At 42.0% G+C, this 17289-nt stretch overlaps 2 protein-coding genes across 2 annotated transcripts; both read right to left on the bottom strand.

The window, feature by feature from the left end:
• Positions 1–71: 71 nt before the first annotated feature.
• On the bottom strand, positions 72–2557 carry nfkbil1 (nuclear factor of kappa light polypeptide gene enhancer in B-cells inhibitor-like 1). Its single transcript, XM_026176929.1, has 4 exons — positions 2202–2557; positions 1994–2106; positions 1202–1313; positions 72–1122 (listed from the first exon to the last, which is right to left on the bottom strand). The coding sequence occupies exons 1-4, from the start codon at positions 2473–2475 to the stop codon at positions 533–535; spliced, it is 1089 nt and encodes a 362-aa protein (XP_026032714.1). The 5' UTR covers positions 2476–2557; the 3' UTR covers positions 72–532.
• A 10709-nt stretch (positions 2558–13266) lies between these two features.
• On the bottom strand, positions 13267–16428 carry LOC113025798 (apelin receptor B-like). Its single transcript, XM_026173963.1, has 3 exons — positions 16366–16428; positions 16063–16139; positions 13267–15277 (listed from the first exon to the last, which is right to left on the bottom strand). The coding sequence occupies exon 3, from the start codon at positions 15250–15252 to the stop codon at positions 14188–14190; it is 1065 nt and encodes a 354-aa protein (XP_026029748.1). The 5' UTR covers positions 15253–15277; positions 16063–16139; positions 16366–16428; the 3' UTR covers positions 13267–14187.
• Between the last annotated feature and the right edge of the window lie 861 nt (positions 16429–17289).

The following is a 17289-nucleotide window of genomic DNA, read 5'->3' as shown; positions in this document are numbered from 1 at the left end:
AGATCCAGGAAAACGTGCTAAACATTACGTGGCCGAGTGTGTCCATGTGTGTCTACTAAGGCACTCTATTGTACAGTAAAACAATATATTAAGTTTATTCTTTGATCAAATGGGCAGAAAAACAAACCAACCAACATGTCATGACTGTGCATCTTTTGATCTCCTCAGAGTCTTATGGACAGGTGTCTCCTGAGTCCTGGAGTTATGTTGTATGGAAAACTGAAAACTGGTAACTTAGTCTTTAGATACACATACAATTTACAATTACTGTATTTTTTTAGAGCTCCATTTTCCATATAGGATTGTTGCATCAGTCAATATGAATAAATGGCTCTTCTGAATGTTTGTAAATGCAGATATGAGCTCACAGCAGTTTTGCTTGTTTTCAGCAGAGCTCATTCACCTGCAAGATAAAAGCTGGTGCTTGCGTCCTCTGTTTGGTAGTGTTAGTACTACACAAATAGGTGACAGTGGTTCTTTTCACACATACAGGATTTCAAGAAGAGCACATATAACGTTCATGGTGTGATTTTCAAGTCTTCAAACTCTGAGCCAGTCTGTTGAGCTCCTGTGACAGAGCGGTGACTGTATCCAGGATCTTCTGTTTGTCCTTCTCCTCCAATCGAGCTTCACATCGCTGCGCGAATTTATCGGGGTGCCACAGCGCTTGCTGCTTTCGAAGCGCTTTGCGAAACGCCGGTACGTCCTTTCGGTCCACACCATGCAGCATGACCTCGATCATCTCCTGGACCGTACCTCTCGGAGCCGGCCAGGGGATGTCACCGAAGCTCAGCTTCGTGCTGCCTGCCGAGGCGCCACCCTGAAAGGTCGCCGCGCACCTCTCATCGTACTGCCGCTTCTTGCCACGCTGAGTCTCCTCCTCTTTGCGAGCTGCACGAGCCAGATATTCTTCGTGCTCCTTCTGCAGCCTTTTGTGCAGCTCCTTGCGGCTTCGCTCTTCTTCCTCCATCTCTCGTTTACTCTTGCTTCTTTTCCACCCAGAAGATGAGGCCGCGAGTCTCTGGGCCTGGGTGTGTTTTTTATCATAGTATTCCTTCCGGATGCGATCAGCCCAGTCCCCAAAGTCTTCCTCGTCATCATCAACGGGAAGAAAGTCATCAGCTGTGAAACAAATACAGCAGTGTTATCAAGCAGAGAGAGAGAGTTAAACTCAGATTCATCTGTGATGTTTAGGATTTACCATCATATACTCCAAAGGTTTCATAAAATTCATCCTCGCATTCGTCAAACAGCTTCTCCAGGAATTCCTTCTCAGGGTCTGCTTCACGTGGATGGCTCATGTTTTCTTCAGCCTGCGATAAATGTCAGGGGAAAAGTGTAAATATTACTGAAGACGCAGGAAATCAATGTGACATGGGTAATCCAACACAGCAGAGCTGAGCTCAGTTTATTCCAACTCATCACCAATTCATCAGTAATGAGGTCTGGCTGTGCTGAGCCAGAAACCCTCACACACTCACCCTGCATTTCCTCAAATCTAATCTTAGGGTAATGTTATGAACCATGTAGCTTTGAGCTATTTATAATCCCATGACTCAAACAAATTCCATGACAACACCTCCTCTGTGATCTTCTTTTCCTCCTGCATGGCAGCTCCATACTCAACATCTTTAGTCCAGTGTATCCACCATCTCTCCTCTGAACATGTCCAAAACAGCCATGCTTCTCTAACTTTGTCTCCAAATAGCTCAACCTGAGCTGTCCCTATGATGTTTCATGTCGACACTGGTTACTCTCAGTAAAAGCCTTCACATCCTCCACTCTGTCAGGCTTTGGATGTTTAAACACAGATATTTAAACTCATCCACTTTCACCACCTGTCCTCCTTGCATGTTACATGCTTCATATCTTTGCTGTCCCACCTCTGTGTCCCATGTTTAGTTTGATGGGATTTGGTTATTCCGGTTTCAGTTAATAGATTCAAAGACGCAGTGATAGACAAGTTTCAGTCATAGTTTCAGCTCACTTTTACCTCTGGATGTTTCATCCAGTTCAGCAGGTCTTGCGGTGTGACTCCGGCTCTGTTTTGGACGTTTAGGGCTTCAGGGCAGCGCTTTCTCAGAGGCACCACCAGGTCATCAAACGCTGAAAGAGCCCCCCAAAAAACACAAAGTTAACAATTAGCAGCGGATAAAGCTATTTATTTAATTATTAATGTTAATTCTCCAGGTCCTCCTCACCCGTTTTTCCGTGTTTAAGAGCTCTATTGGCCGCGACGTGTAGTGCCGTGTCCCCTTTGCGGTCCCTCTGGAGAACATCGGCTCCGTGTTTCAGCAGAAGCCGCAGAACAGCATCGTCCCCCTGACAGCAGGCCAGGTGCAGCGGGCTCCTCTGCCTCTTACCCTGGGAAAAGTTCACGTCCAGATCCGTGTGTTTCCGTAGGTATGATTTCAGTTTCATCAAACTGCCGTCGTTCACGTACTTCCACACCCGCGTCTGTTTGCGGGACACCATTACTACACACAAACAAAGGCGAAGCTAATGCTTAGCTTTCGCTAACAGGATTCGGTCCGTCTTTTTAATAGGTCCGTAGTTAGCAAGAGCACAGACACAGGTTCCGGGGACAGATAATGTCCTGTGTTACCACAAGATGGCAGCATTAACTATGAAAGTGAATGCCTGCCATTTAATGGGATTATTTTTAAATTATATTTATTATAACTTGCATTGCTGCTAAGAAGGTCGGATCGAGAATATGTTTGTCTGGGATTAAGGTAACGTAGTGTAACATGCAGATAAAAATAAATAAACTAAGCAGGTTACAGGTCTGCCCCTCATCATGTGAAGACAGATATATTGTATTGTATTTCAGTGCAATGTTTCCAGCTTCTTCACAAGGCAAATAATGAGCATTGTCATGCATTGGCCTTCATACATTTCTCTCCTTTTCCATTATCTGCTAGTCTGTCTGCCACAATCCTCTTTGCACTTGTGTTGAATAGGAACCAGACAGTCTCACGTGACACATAAGGAGGTCACCCCAATTACTGCCTTTTAAAAATGCGAAAAACAAATCTCAGGAGTCACTTTCAGGAACCACGTTGCAGGTTATATCAAGATGAACTAAGGCGCCACTCAGTATTCATCCCCCTTCTCTTTGGGTTTCTGTGCCTCAGCCTACTTTCATCATCGCACCTGTCCGGAGGTACAGCGCTCAAACTCCACTGTGCCCTGATAAAAGCTTTGCCACATGACTTTGCACGTTGTTTTGAAGTTTGATTTTATGTCCATAACTATGACTAAACCTTGAACAGAGAAACAACTGTTCCAGCTGCCTGAAAGCTGCCCGACTGTATCTCGCTGTAGAGCAGGGCCTGAAGCATGAATGAAGATTCTTTATTCAGAAGCACCACTTCAGTTTGTCAGCTGCAGACAGGATCACAGGGAAGTCATTTTACTGAGAGACTACACTGTAAAAAGAAATCACTCACAGTTTGGCTGACGTCAATAATCTTTTCTAGTTTGCCTTAAGTACACAGATTTCAAAGTGAATTGAGCTAAGCAGAAGAAATCTTCCTCAAAATGTACAGTTGTAAGTTTGCACAACTCATGAAATGAAGTTCATAAGAAACAAAACTGTCAACCTATAGCACTAACATTCCTTCCTTTTCCAAAAATGAAAGAATTATAAGTCACTAATAGCAGCCTCACAGGCCAACTTCATATCTGCTCTTGCATAAAATGACCTCACAGGCAGCGAACTGAAGAACCAATGCAAAAAAAAAACCCAAATATATGTGGAACAATCGTCTTTATCACCCTTATTTCATTCAGTGTAACATCTTAAGTTGTTTTTATCAAATCTTAGTTGCAATCTTTCCAAAAGAAAGCATCTGCAACTGGCAGACAATGGGAAATGCCTGTGGGCACTTATTTTTGTAGTTATTTTGATGTTATACCCCCCACCCCCCAAATTATACTTTCTGCAGCAGATTTAAACTCAGGGCCATATCTTCATTTTCCTCTCTCATAACGTCTCTGATTCAGGTTATCTCAGCCAAATTTATGAAGACACAAATCAAAATTGACTTTTTGCTAATGAAGCCGCCATCACACTAACAATTTAAATTAAAACAGAAGTAGCAGCAGATCAATTAAACACTAAGAACATCAGGGGTTGATGCAATTTGATGCTTGTCCACAGACTAGATGCAGAGGCCCTTTATGCTCATATCAATCGCTTATCACAGAATCACAGCTTGACTCATAGAGTGTGATGAAATGAGGGAAACTTGTAACACAGGAAATGATCATTTATTTACAAAACATAATTAAATAAAGAGAACATGTTTGTCAGTAGGTCATTAGAGTAAAGCACGCATGGAAGTGTGGGAGTGTGCAGAGAGCAAAGGATATCCGAGAAATCACGTTGTAGCCAAGCTGGTCCGAGCCAAAATCTGGTGTGGGCTCCTCAGTGAGCCCCTGCAGAACAACAACCCAGAGACACCCAGTGCCTAAGGGGTCATCACACTTTGAAACGTATTACTAAGTTGCTGCATAGTTAAGTCAGAAGTGCCTTTTTAAAGACAGAACAGAGACTTCTGGCAAACTTCACCTACTATCGCCTCTGTCAGTGCGCCCCAGGGTGGCTGTGGCTACAATGTAGCTTGCCATCACCAGTGTGTGAATGTGTGCGTGAATGGGTGGATGACTGGATATGTAAAGCGCTTTGGGGTCCTTAGGGACTAGTAAAGCGCTATATAAATACAGGCCATTTACCATTTACCATATCCAAACTGCATGGAGACAAACAAGGTCTGAAGAGGTTGAAGCTCCAGTAACACTTGTAGTATAAAGAGTATAAAGAAGTAACAAAACTGTTCTTTATACTATAAGTGTCGCTGAAGCTTTGACCTTTGACCTCAGATGTTTAAGCCTTGCCGGGCAAAATGATGCATGTGCAGAATTTAACCCAGCAATTCATCTGAAAGGAGAAAGTTTCACTGTGCTCACCTTAAATTTAAGCTCAACAACTGGATATGAAAGAAGGTGGTTCAATGTAAAAGTGCTGTGTGGAATCTTCTGTTAAAAACACACAAAAATCGCAATGTTCACTCAATATTACTCAAAGTAGAGTATTTATTTTAGCCTTAAGACATGTCTGCACCCCAGAATCAGCCCTTAACTTATTTTAAGCCTTAGCTTAACCTTAAACCAAGTCTTCAACCTAAAATCGAATGATTTACAATAATCGACTGGCTTTTTTTGTCTCCAAAAGGAAGCAGGGTCGCGTCAGTGTGACTGCGTAAACAAAAACCTGTTTGTATAAACAGATTTATGTCCACACAACATGTAAAATGAGTCAGAACACACAGAAGCACAAACATACTGTGTGTGGTAGTGGATTGTTGGGAAAGAGTCGCTCCAGTGTGTGGCTACAACAACATGCGACAGCTGGAAACTCTGATTTTGTTTTCGCTCTACAAATGAATTTGTTGGGAGTATTAAAGGTTTGTGATCTTCACCTCATTAATGAAACAAATTAAAGCTGCAGCACATAGCCTCTCTGGATGTTGCTCTGATGTAAGTTCTTTTTCGATTTGATGCTCATCAACCGTTACCTGTAGCGCTTGTAATGCTCAAGTCAGTGCAGCTGAGCCTCTGAACTGGCTCAGTGCTGCACTGTGGGCGACAGTGCCTCCATTTAGGCCCGAGAGAGGGAAGGATGCACAATGGAGAGGATAGAGGAGAGAATGAAGGGACACTTTGTGCTCGTTGAAGAGGATGATCTCCTCTGAGACTCACATAACCCAAGATCCGGAGTCTCCCAAAGCTTGGGCACTTCCGCTCTTTCGGAAAAGACGTGTCTCCACTAGCGATAGCTGTCTTGTGTGAATGCTTTTGAAATGCCATCTCAGGAGAGACAGAGAAGAGGGACACGTCAGATTTGCCACTTCAAGTCTCACATCTGCAGCTTACTCTATTGTAAACTATGTTGCCTTCAATGTAGTACTGCTTTATTGTCACACATGCTATCAGAGAAAGTAACTTTTCACATTATGTGTCTGCTTCCTTAAAAATAAACTGCAGGAGAGTGTGTAAAGCAGGCAGGCCTCAGGTGGAGCTTTCAGGTCTTGCACAGGGCACTGAATGCAGAGAGATGCTTCTGAATGACAGGATATCCCAGTGCAGGAACTCCTACCTTGCCTACCCTCCCTTTACTCTTCCTGCTAGGCCTGCTGACTCCTATCCTGTCCATGGGGTCTGTTAATCTCTCGGGACAGTACAGGGAGGAGATCTGGAATACCGGGTGGCAGGAAGCTGAGGGTCTTCCAAGACTCTCCAGGGGTCAGCATCTCATCCTACCACACTATGGCAAGACCAGGCTCAAGGTCCGGTTTAGTGGCTGGGCTGCTAAGATGCTATTGTTAGGCTCAAGGAGAAATGTGTGCACACTTCCTTTGACTATTTTCTGCTTGACCTGAATTATTGGGTTCTGATTTATGACACTTGGACACGTGTTTGTAGCACACAGACTGTCTGATTTTTAAAGCAACACAATAGCTGTTTGTCACCCATTTATATGACAATGAATCGGTTGAAAATCTTCTTACTTTTCCATTAAGGAAGCAATTTGCATTTACTTGATAAAGAGCTGACCCAGTGTGCTGATGGACCGGGGTTGGATATTTTCACAGGGTTGTGTTTTCTCTGCATTTAGAGGTCGCCTCTAAGGTCAATGATGGTAAGGAAGAAAGAAAAAACCGTGAAGTGAATATTTGAACTATTGTGAAAAAAAAGTGTTTATAATAATTATAAATTGTACACGCGGACACTATATAAGATACACCTTGCTAATAACAGCTTGGAGCCCTTTTTAGTAACAAAACTGATTTAATTCTTCATGGCACAGATTCAACAAGGTGATGGAAACATACCCTGATAGATTTTGGTCAACACTGACATGACAGGATCGCACAGTTCCTGCAAATTTGTCCGCTGCAGATCCATGATGGGAATCTCCAGTTCAATATCATTCCAAAGGTTCTCATTTGGATTGAGATCCGGTGACTGTGGAGGCCATTTGAGTAGAGTAAAATCATCGTCATGTTCAAGAAGCTAATTTGAGATTATTAGAACTTTGTAACATGGAATGTTACCCAGCTGGAAGCAGACATCCCAAGATGGGTGCAAGACACGATGGATCCATGCTTTAATTTTATTTATGCAAAATTTTGCTTATCATTCGAATATTGTAGCACAAATTGAGGCTCATGAGGCCAGGCAACATTTTTCTAACCTTTTGTTGTCCACTTTTGGTGACACACTGCAAACTGTAACCTCACTTTCCTGTTCTTAGGTGACAGGAGTGACACCCGGTGTGGTCTTGTACTTCATAGTTTGAGATGCTGTGTGTTTAGAGATGCTCTTCTGCATACCTTGGTTATAATGTACAGTTATTTGAGTTACTGTTGACTTCCTATCCGCATTGTAGCTCTCCTCTGATGTCTGACCTCACCCAAGTATTTTCAATCAGAGAATTGCCGTTTACTGGATAATTTCTCTTTTTTTTTGGACCATTTTCAGTAAACCCTAGAAATAGCTGTGTGGGGAAATTCCCAGTACATCAGCAGTTTCTGAAATACTCAGACCAGCCTATCTGACACCAAGAACTATGCCTCATTCAAAGTACTGAAATCATCTTTAGTCCCCATTTTGATGCTTGGTTGTCTTGACCAAGTACCAAAAGTACCGCCTACCTCTTATTCCTAACCTCATTTCCTTAACCTCAATGAAAATGCCATTGTAAAGAAAAGGAAAAGTGAGTAGGAGAATTGCTAAGGACTTAGGAAAAGAGAAGAGCCGTGTGCTAAGAATTGGAACAGCCATACTCTAGTCTCTCCTTAACAACATGAAGCCGGATGCTTTCCATGTTGAAACTAAAATATGCAGAACATGACTACAAAACCTGCCAAAACGTGTTGACAGTATAGTTGTATGGAGGTCTTATAAACAAAAGCAGCCTTTAAAAAATATAATCATAACAAAGGCTGGCATTTTAAAGGAGGAGGGACATTTAGGACCAGATCTACTAACGTCAGCAGCTGCAAGCCTTCTTTCAACATTAAAAACGCTACTTAAGTTGATAAAGAGGAACAGCGTCTGTTTTGTGACTGACAGTTTTTAACAGTTTTTAACAGTCTTTAACTTCCACTTTCAGGGGAAGAATATTTAAAGATGCACACAAAATCCTGTGTTCATGCCTAATGTGGTTGTGATAGCTGCTGCTAGGAGAGTGTATTTTTAGAAGTGGGGAGATGATATCAGAACGAGTGTGTAATCAGCACTTTGCATGGGTGGCTCAAAGCTGTTGCGCAGTGCTAAAACTTTGGCTCTGTCATAAAACGCTTGACTGAGTCTTTACGTGGAGTGTTTAGAGCGAACCCCACTTATTGTTCCTCAATAACACTGTTTTCATAAAACAGCAGAAATGAATAAAATGAGCTTCTTTTTCTCAGCAGTGCATACGATGAGCAACTTCTTTCTGCTGAAGTTGTAACAAGTAAAAGTGTTACTGTGTTAGACTGATGCCTGAGTGTTGCAGTGTGCTATTAAAACTAAGTGATGCACACACTCATCCACAAGGAGCAGTAACATAGTAACTGGGACGGTAAATAATGTTTTGTCTTCTTCTGCACACCGTACAGATCAGCTGTTCCACACAGATTTCAGGTTTATAGGGTCGAACAATTTGTACTGATGCAGTACTGATTCCCTCCATCCACTGATCCCAACTGAAGTAAGGTACTGTGGGTGGAAATCAGAGTTCACCTGAATGACAGATTAGACTGGAGGACCAGCAGTGATGCTGTGCACAAGCTCTAAAGTAAGCAGGAGCAGCATCAGTGCCAGGGATGCCAAAAAGAAGAACAAATTAATCTGCAAGGTTAGAAGAAGCACTGGTGAGAATTTGGAGGCGTCTGAGTGAGTGAGGGTCAGAGGTCACTGAACAAACTGCTCTCCATCATGGACAACCCGTCACACCTGCTCCAATCCACCTTTGTGAAGCAGCAGAGCTCCTTCTCCCTCTAACTGATTCAACCACGAAGAACACTTAGAGAAACCTTTCTATGGTTCTCTCTGTAAAAGTGTATAATAACTTCATTATGTGACAGGATCAGTACAGTATCTGTCTATCTCTCTATGTATAATTTTCTGTGAAACCTTACAGTTCAGAGAGCTGTGAGCCGGAAGAGGAAGAGTGAGGGTGATCTAGAGTAAGAATCCAGTGAAATATTTGTGTCGCCTCTAACAGTTTCCTGTAATAACATTTTAAAAATACACAATATCAGAAATGCAGTACTGCAATTTTCTTTTAGTTGGGGATAAGGTCAGGTTGAATAGAAATGTACAGGATAGTGAGAAGACAATGCTTCAGAAATATATTGTCAACTCTTACAGAATTTGTAATTTTTATTTTTATTTTCAATGTGTAGTGAAAGAATTCTAAATGTATGAATTGCTAATATTTCGTACCGTAATATCCGTTAAAAAAAACGTGCAACAACATGATTGTCACTGCATGACCCCAGTTATGACAAGATCGTTGTGGTTAAAACCAAACTGTGTGTTTGCAATATGGCTTTCCCCCGATCTCGACGCTGAAACTCTGCGCTCCTATCTGACTGAGAAGCTAGGTAAGTCCGTGACATGTCGGAAAATTGACACAACCCACAAATGATTAGCATCATTTCATGTTACTGCTGAATGTGATGACGTAAAGGATATGTATTTATGTCCGCCGCTATTTTGAGGCTCGTAGGCCTAAGAAGAGCAGAGGCAGCGGAGTCACTGCCACAGGGAGGATTGGGGTGCAGCGGCAGCGCACTGAGTCAAACACTGATTCTGAAGCAGCACAGGGCGGCAGCTTTCAGTGGGGTGCACATGACACGGTGAGATAAATGAGTATTAATATTGTCTCTTTTAATGGATAAACTCTTAGCGTCCTGTAATAGATTGTGTGCCCAGGAAACGTTTCTATCTAAGCAAGATCTGGAAAAAACGAATTGTTTGCACAAAGACTTTCATGGCGTTGGTGAATCTACCGCTGATCTGAGCTCCAGGGTGGTTCGTGGGGGTATCTCTATGCCATACAAGATGTATGATCAGCTGGTGAAATTTGATTGGGCTATAGGAATTGAGATTATTGGCCGAGATAGAAAGTTTACTATTCTTAATGTATATGTGCCCTATGAGTGTCCCCAGAATGAGGTTAGGTGTCCTAATAGACTGTCCTATGTCCTGAATGTCTTTCATTCAGGACATTGACTCCACTTGTGTATCCATTGAATGCAGATGTCTGATGATAGATCTTAATTTGCAAATCATTTACTGCAGTGCTGCTTGGATACTGGCTTGATTCTCTCTAGGAAAGTATTTTTGCCTGATAATAGCTACACATACAGTGGCTTGCAAAAGTATTCGGCCTCCTTGAACTTTTCCACATTTTGTCACATTACAGCCACAAACGTGAATCAATTTTATTGGAATTCCACGTGAAAGACCAACACAAAGTGGTGTACACGTGAGAAGTGGAACGAAAATCATACATGATTCCAAACATTTTTACAAATAATAACTGCAAAGCGGGGTGTGCGTAATAAAGTCATGGAAAGCAATTTTATAAGTTATACAACAGAGGGGTTCCTAAATCTTTGGTAAGAATTCTGTCCTTCTGGTATGCCCATCAGTCCATGCACATAAAATGGGGTTACTGTGTGTCTGCCCCCTTTTATGTGAGGAACGGGCTTAGACAGGGGAGTATTCTGCCTACTCTCTTGTTTAATGTTTATATGGGTGATTTGTGAAAGCTGTTAGATGACTGTGTAACAGGTTGTGTAGTTGGTAATACCGTATAGTGCTGGCCTTCAACAATTATTGAGGGCATGCTATGAATGTGGTCTAGAGTTTGATATTCATTATAATGGCAAGAAGAGGAATATTTTTATTGACAAAAGTAAGGAGGACCAGAATTGAGCCATTCCTGAATTCTCTCTTAAAGTGTGTACTCCAATTAAATATTTAGGTCATTACATGTCTGATGATTTGTCTGATGATATAGTCTGAAGTGAAACTAAACTAAATTCAGACTGCTTTCAGGACTTAAGGGCAAAGAAATTCTTCTCATTAAAACCGCTGAATGACTCATTGGCTGGTTTTCATCTTCTTGGTAGCACATAGGCATGTATGGTTATGGACATACATAATTAGTGGTAATTTATTTTATACACCACAGCTTTGATTGTTTTTTTCCCAGATAGGACAGCTACTGTCCATCTTTGCGCAGGCTTGACTGCACCTTTCAGCTGCAGAAGTTACCAACAGAAAGCCGTGCTAATTGTCAGGTTTTCTCTTTAAAACCCCCCAAATAACTCCATGTTTGTGTTTATCCTAGAACATACTGTCCTAGTTGTATATGATTCATTTGAGTGGGAACTGAAGGCTGTTTCTGCTCTCGGGATTCCCTGCGGCAAGCCTGCTTCCAGTCTAGACATGCTTAACTCACACTCATTGTAATTACAGGAGAATGAAAACATTGGTGTAAGTCCTGAATAGTCATGTCAGTCACACAATCAAAGGGAGTAATTCTCTTTTCTCTGGTGTAGTTTAGCAAATCTGTAACATGAACATGTGAGCTTCATAAATCCTGGAAACCCATGAAAATAATCTGAGCAGATTATGTTTCACTTTGATGCTGTGGAGGATAATGTGACTGGCCATCTTGTTAAAAAAAAAAAAAAGAAATAGCCATTGCATGGGATTTTGAAATTGTACGCCGTTTCACTTAGAAACATTTAGCTGCACTGGCTCGAGTACATAGTTTGTCCTTATTTAATTTGCACCTGAATGTTTGTCCCAGTTTGAAAATGTGAAAACTGAAAATTGACAAAAAGTTCAAGATGTTTATGTCCTCTAGACTAAATTCGGATAAAGATTTTTCTTGCATGTCTGTGTGTGTGTGTGTGTGTGTGTGTGTGTGTGTGTGTGTGTGTGTGTGTCGTGGCTCAGAAGAGATTAAAGAGAACTGAGACTGTGACTGAGAAGGCAGAGCGAGTGTGGCTGCAGCTGTTTAAGTTCCTTCTTTTTCATAACAAAGACTTTTTCGACTTTCCCAAACTGAATTCAAAGCTGAAGTTTTCCTCCTACAAGAAATTCAATTTGGTCACATTTAGCCAAAAAAAAAAACAGTCACATGTTTGTGACCTGAGAATTTTTACAGTGTAATATGGTATTTTACTTGTGATGAGTGCCAAAACTCATGGGAATGTAAATGTTTAAGTTAAAATCATTAATTTAGTGGTTTTGTGGCTGTATTTTATTATTTAATGTTTAGATATTGACTGGTGTGAATGCATCTGCAACTAATATAGCAATTAAGATCTGTCTCAGTTCCTCTCCAAAGGTTTTGCTGCAACAAAGCTGCTATATTACCATAGTAAAGATTTTTAAAAAGGCAAGAAACTGAGTTTGGGGTTCATGCAGTTATATATGAGAGAAATATCACTACAAAGGTTGTACTGTGCTGTACTGTATGGGTTTCTGTGCTATATAGAAGAGTATAGTAGGTATATTTTGAAGTAAGAGCTCAAGGCTAAAGGAAATCCTGCTCCCAGTTTTTACTATAATTTCCAACAGTGTCACCTTTAAATGTGGTGTTCAGTCTTAACTGATTTAGACAAAGCTCTGCTTCATCTAAGGTTTTACAAAGAGACGGCAAGTCCACTGCAAATTAGTAACCCAGGATTAATCCAATCCCCAAGTCTCCCCGCTGTCACTGAATTTATCCTGTAAAAAGCTCATTAGAGTCCGAATTGGTTATCTGAATTAAAGCTCAGTGTGCTATCACATTAATATTGATATCTACCAAAATAATTCAGATGCATTTGGGATACACAGCAGCGCGGATTACAAGTGAAGTTTTGGTAATTAACACTTACGACTCTGTCTGGGACAAAGCCGAATTCTGTGTGGTTGATCCCGTTTGTGCTCACTGATTAATTTGGGGGGAACTGTAAGAGAAGAAACAAACACGCCTGAAGAGGGAAACAGAAGTCCAACGTGCATTTCCTCCAGACATACTGTACGCTTTGATTTCGGCCCCCCGAAACACAATAGGAGGGAAGGCTGCCTCCTCTGAGCAACTCACCAAACAGGAAGACGCGTATTCACTGGATTGGAGAAAATACATTCCACAAGATATCACAGCAGGGTATAACAAAGTGAGAGAGATCGAGAGAGACTGGGTTTTTTCCTCTTCAAAACACCGGCTTTTAATTACAAATCATAGACATGAATTCAAAAAATAGTGTATATTCAGAAAAATGGGTTTCATGTTGTTACCAGGGAACAAATTCATTCATATTCAAAGGCAGAAACATCAGAGGCTGTCGATACAGTCACCTTTTAATTGGGGCTTTCCGCAGCTAGAAAACATTTGTCAGCTGCCATCTGTCTGTCTGGTCTGTCCACCCCCCCAACCCACACACACACACACACACACACACACACACACACACACACACACACACACACACACACACACACACACACACACACACCTCTTACGCTACTCTTATCAGACTCAAACACCTCTTACTGACTAACTTACACCCTTCTCACACACACACAGACGTAGTCCTGCTGGCTGTGGTGCAGATACTGATCAGTCAAGACAGATCTCAAGAGCACAGTTTCTAATATGTCACACCTCCACCTCAAGAGTTTATTAATAAAAAACAGTAATGAGAGAGGGAAATTGCATGATCATAATCAACCTAATAGTTTCCCATGACTTGAGGACATGATTTCAGACTTCATAGCTCAGTACTTTTGCAGAAAGTCCACAGGAGAAGACGAACTGATGAGTATATCAGTCTTAATAAAAGTACATTCCCCTTATTTTTAAATGAGTCTCTCTTATGTTTCCTTATGTAGCTCAGTTTCAGTGCCTGCTGAAAAAAAAAAAAGTCTGGGGTTTTGGTGCTGTCAGACACCAAAACCATAAGTCTTCAGTCAATAGTCCAGAGTGAAAAGCAAAGGTTACACCCCGAAACTGGCTGCTGCTGAACCATAAACAAGCACTCAGTACTGGAAACTTTTGATTCACCTACATTGTTCTGCAGTGTTCATTTTGACCCCAGCGTGCCTCTGGGTGTTAATCCATAGTCACACCTTTGTGGGTAGAGACTGAATCTCTGTCTTCTGCAAGGACAGGGAGCTGGCCGGGCTCGCATGCAGGAACTTCTTCAGATTAAGTAGGCACAAGCACTGGGATCTGAAGCGCAGGTCAAAGAAGGCGTAAAGGAAGGGGTTGAGGCAGCTGTTGACATAAGCGAGGCAGGTGGCGTAGGGATGAGCCAGCAGGAGGAAACGCAGGAAATCACAAGTGGCGGGAAACAAGTCCAGGTAGGAGAGTGCATCAGCGCTCTTCAGGATGTGGAAGGGCATCCAGCAGGCAGCAAACACCACTACCAGTGTGGTGATGATCTTCAGCAGGCGTCTCTTGCGCTGGTCTTCTTTGCGCAGGGTGTTGAAGTGGCGGTTGATCGTGCAGCCGATGAAGCCGTAGCACACCATCATTGCCATGAAAGGTAGAAGAAAGCCCAGAGCGGAGGAGGAGATGCTGAGGCCGGCAATCCACAGGTTCTCCTGTTTCTGTGTCACCAAACTGAAGTCCATGGCACAGGATGTGCGGTTGGTTTCTGCATCGTACTTGGTGGTGCGGAAGACGAGAGTCGGAGCGGCCAGTATAACAGACAACAGCCAGATGGCTATCAGGGAGCCTTGCATCTGAGCCCGGCTGCGCAGCTGGTTGCTGGATAAGGAGTGGACGATGGCTAGGTAGCGATCAAAGCTCATGCAGGTGAGGCAGAAGACGCTGGCGTACATGTTGAGCAGCACCACGTAGCTGCTTATCTTGCACAGAGCCACTCCGAAGGGCCAGTGGTAACCCATGGCTGTGTAAACAGCCCAGAGAGGTAGCGAGACTACAAAGGTGAGGTCGGCCAGGGCCAGATTTCCGATGTAGACGTCGGCAGCTCGCCGTTTGCCTTGTGATCTCCACACGGTGAAGATGACCACTCCATTTCCAGAGAGGCCGAGGATGAAAATGAGCATGTAGAGTACTGGGATGACAGAGTACGATGGCGTCCACTCTGAGTAGTCACACATTGAGGAGTTGTCTGGCTCCTCGTAGTCCTCGTAGTACTCGTAGCCCACAGTTGTCTCCATATTCACCCTTTCCTCTTTTCTTATCCTTATGTTAAAAAAAATTTGAGAGCGGGGTGAAAAAAAAAAGACTTGGTTCACAGCAGCTGACAGCACTCTCAAGTCTGTTGCTGTATGTGAATTCTGCTTCCATTTATATACCCCCACCCAACTCGCACCCTCCCACTGCCCTCCTCCTTCCTCCTCTGCATACACCCCCTTCTTTCCACTGACTGCCACACTAGATAATGCACTGTGAAGTAACTTCATTAAAGCCTGTCAAAGTTTTAATATATTTACAAGCAATTTCTGACTTTTATCCACAAAATATTTGCAACATGAACAGAATTCTGGAGGCAAACGTAAACTGTACAGACTCTCAGAGAAGCTGCAAACAAAACCACCAGAAAACTACAAATTTGACTCCCCCTGTAGTTTAAAAGTGCAAAAAATGTCTTAGAAAATTCTATACAGGAATTAAAAATGAAGTAACTATGAGCAACGAAAAACAAAGACAAACAAAAAAACTTGTAACATTAGCTGTTTGTGTTTTTTGTGCGTCTTTTTTTTCTAAAAAAAAACCCATTTAATTTCCCATATTTAGTTTGTAAAAACTAAAAAAAATAATCCTAAAATCTAACTTACAAATATAACAGATACAGATTATTGATGAAAGTTCATTAAAGAAACAGACATGTTTGGACAGCAGCTCAGAGTTACGCCTGGGCACAGCAAGTTCCTTAAAGTGGCCAATTTTCATATCAATAGAGTCGTTCTGGTAGTGGACGATCCTGATTACCCGAAACCCGAATAAGAAAATGAAGGTTTTTTTACCTGGATTTTTTTGTTTTGTTTTGTTTTTATCTTGCCAGTACATGTTCAGACATGTGGAGCCACAAATTGGTTTTGGTCTGTTGAATTAAAGGACACAAAAACCATTAAAACAGGCAAAGATTTCCATTACAAATATTAGCTTTGAAGACAAACTAAAGATACATTCTGCAATTTGTTTGAGATGAATTTTTATTTTGTTGGAGATCTATATTTATATATGAAAAACATAAACACAATGGTAATAATAATCATCTATTTTAAAAATAAATGCTAAAAAGTGCCTCTGTAAGCAGCAAAACTTACAACCAGTGTGACACAAAAGACACAGTAGCCACCGTAGGTGTTACAGGTGCTGCTAATGACATTAATCAAAGTCCTGTTAGGTGCAGAGCTTTAATCAACACCATTAGTAACACCTGGGTTTACCTACAGTTTCATGTCTGAACGTCTTCCAATCCTAAATTTTAGAAACTTGGATATATATTTTTATAGGGTGACCACATCCCAATGTGGGACAAACAGTGTTTGTGTGGGACAAAGTGGGACACGTTTATATGGGGAAGCAGTCAAATGACATTTTTAAATGAAACTTTTTGCCAACTTTACATTAAGAACGATAAAAAAGCTCTCATTTGAAAGTCTTTATATATATTCACAGTATTCTCTGTGATTTCATGGTTACTTCAGCTGCTGCTCTGTCTTTGGGTTTCAGTAGAAATGCAGCCAGAAAATTGCTGCATATGTGAGTGCCTATGTTGCAGATTTATGCAAGAAAACAAACTTCCAAAGAGCTTTGCGCGAACAGAGAGATGTAACAAGCTGACACAGAAGCTTGCTGCTGTCTTAAAGTGCAAAATCACACATTTCTAACCACTGAAAGGGAAACAAGGGGGGGGGGGCTCTAAAAGCAAATTAAAGCCTTCATCTCTTCTTTGCTGCTTTGTTGGTCCAGGTGGAACATCTCAGTCTTCAGCCGGCTCCGTCTCTCAGCACAGTGGCAGCAGTGGCGCCAGGGCACAGACCTTTAGACACAACTACTGTATCACTCAACAATCTTCCTCCACTGATCCCTTCCTCCACCACTCCACCATGTTTCTCCTGTCCCCTCCTTAGTCATCCCCCTCTCCCTCTGATTATGAAGATGAGGATATATTCCCATCTCCTGTCCTTTCACCAACATCATTTACTGTCACAGAGCTGCTTGTTGTTGCCAATTATTGTGATGTG

This window comes from Astatotilapia calliptera, chromosome 7 (assembly GCF_900246225.1).
Source record: "Astatotilapia calliptera chromosome 7, fAstCal1.2, whole genome shotgun sequence".
NCBI lineage: Eukaryota > Metazoa > Chordata > Actinopteri > Cichliformes > Cichlidae > Astatotilapia > Astatotilapia calliptera.
The sequence above is the reverse complement of the archived record's forward strand: the minus strand, read 5'-3'. Positions and strand labels throughout refer to the sequence as shown.

Coding starts and splice junctions, on each gene's coding strand:
- LOC113025798 (XM_026173963.1), bottom strand. CDS start 15,252: ATGGAGACAACTGTGGGCTACGAGTACTACGAGGACTACGAGGAGCCA.
- nfkbil1 (XM_026176929.1), bottom strand. CDS start 2,475: ATGGTGTCCCGCAAACAGACGCGGGTGTGGAAGTACGTGAACGACGGC. Junction 1,314..1,993: donor ACTGGATGAAACATCCAGAG/GTAAAAGTGAGC, acceptor CATTTATCGCAG/GCTGAAGAAAACATGAGCCA. Junction 1,123..1,201: donor AACCTTTGGAGTATATGATG/GTAAATCCTAAA, acceptor TTTGTTTCACAG/CTGATGACTTTCTTCCCGTT.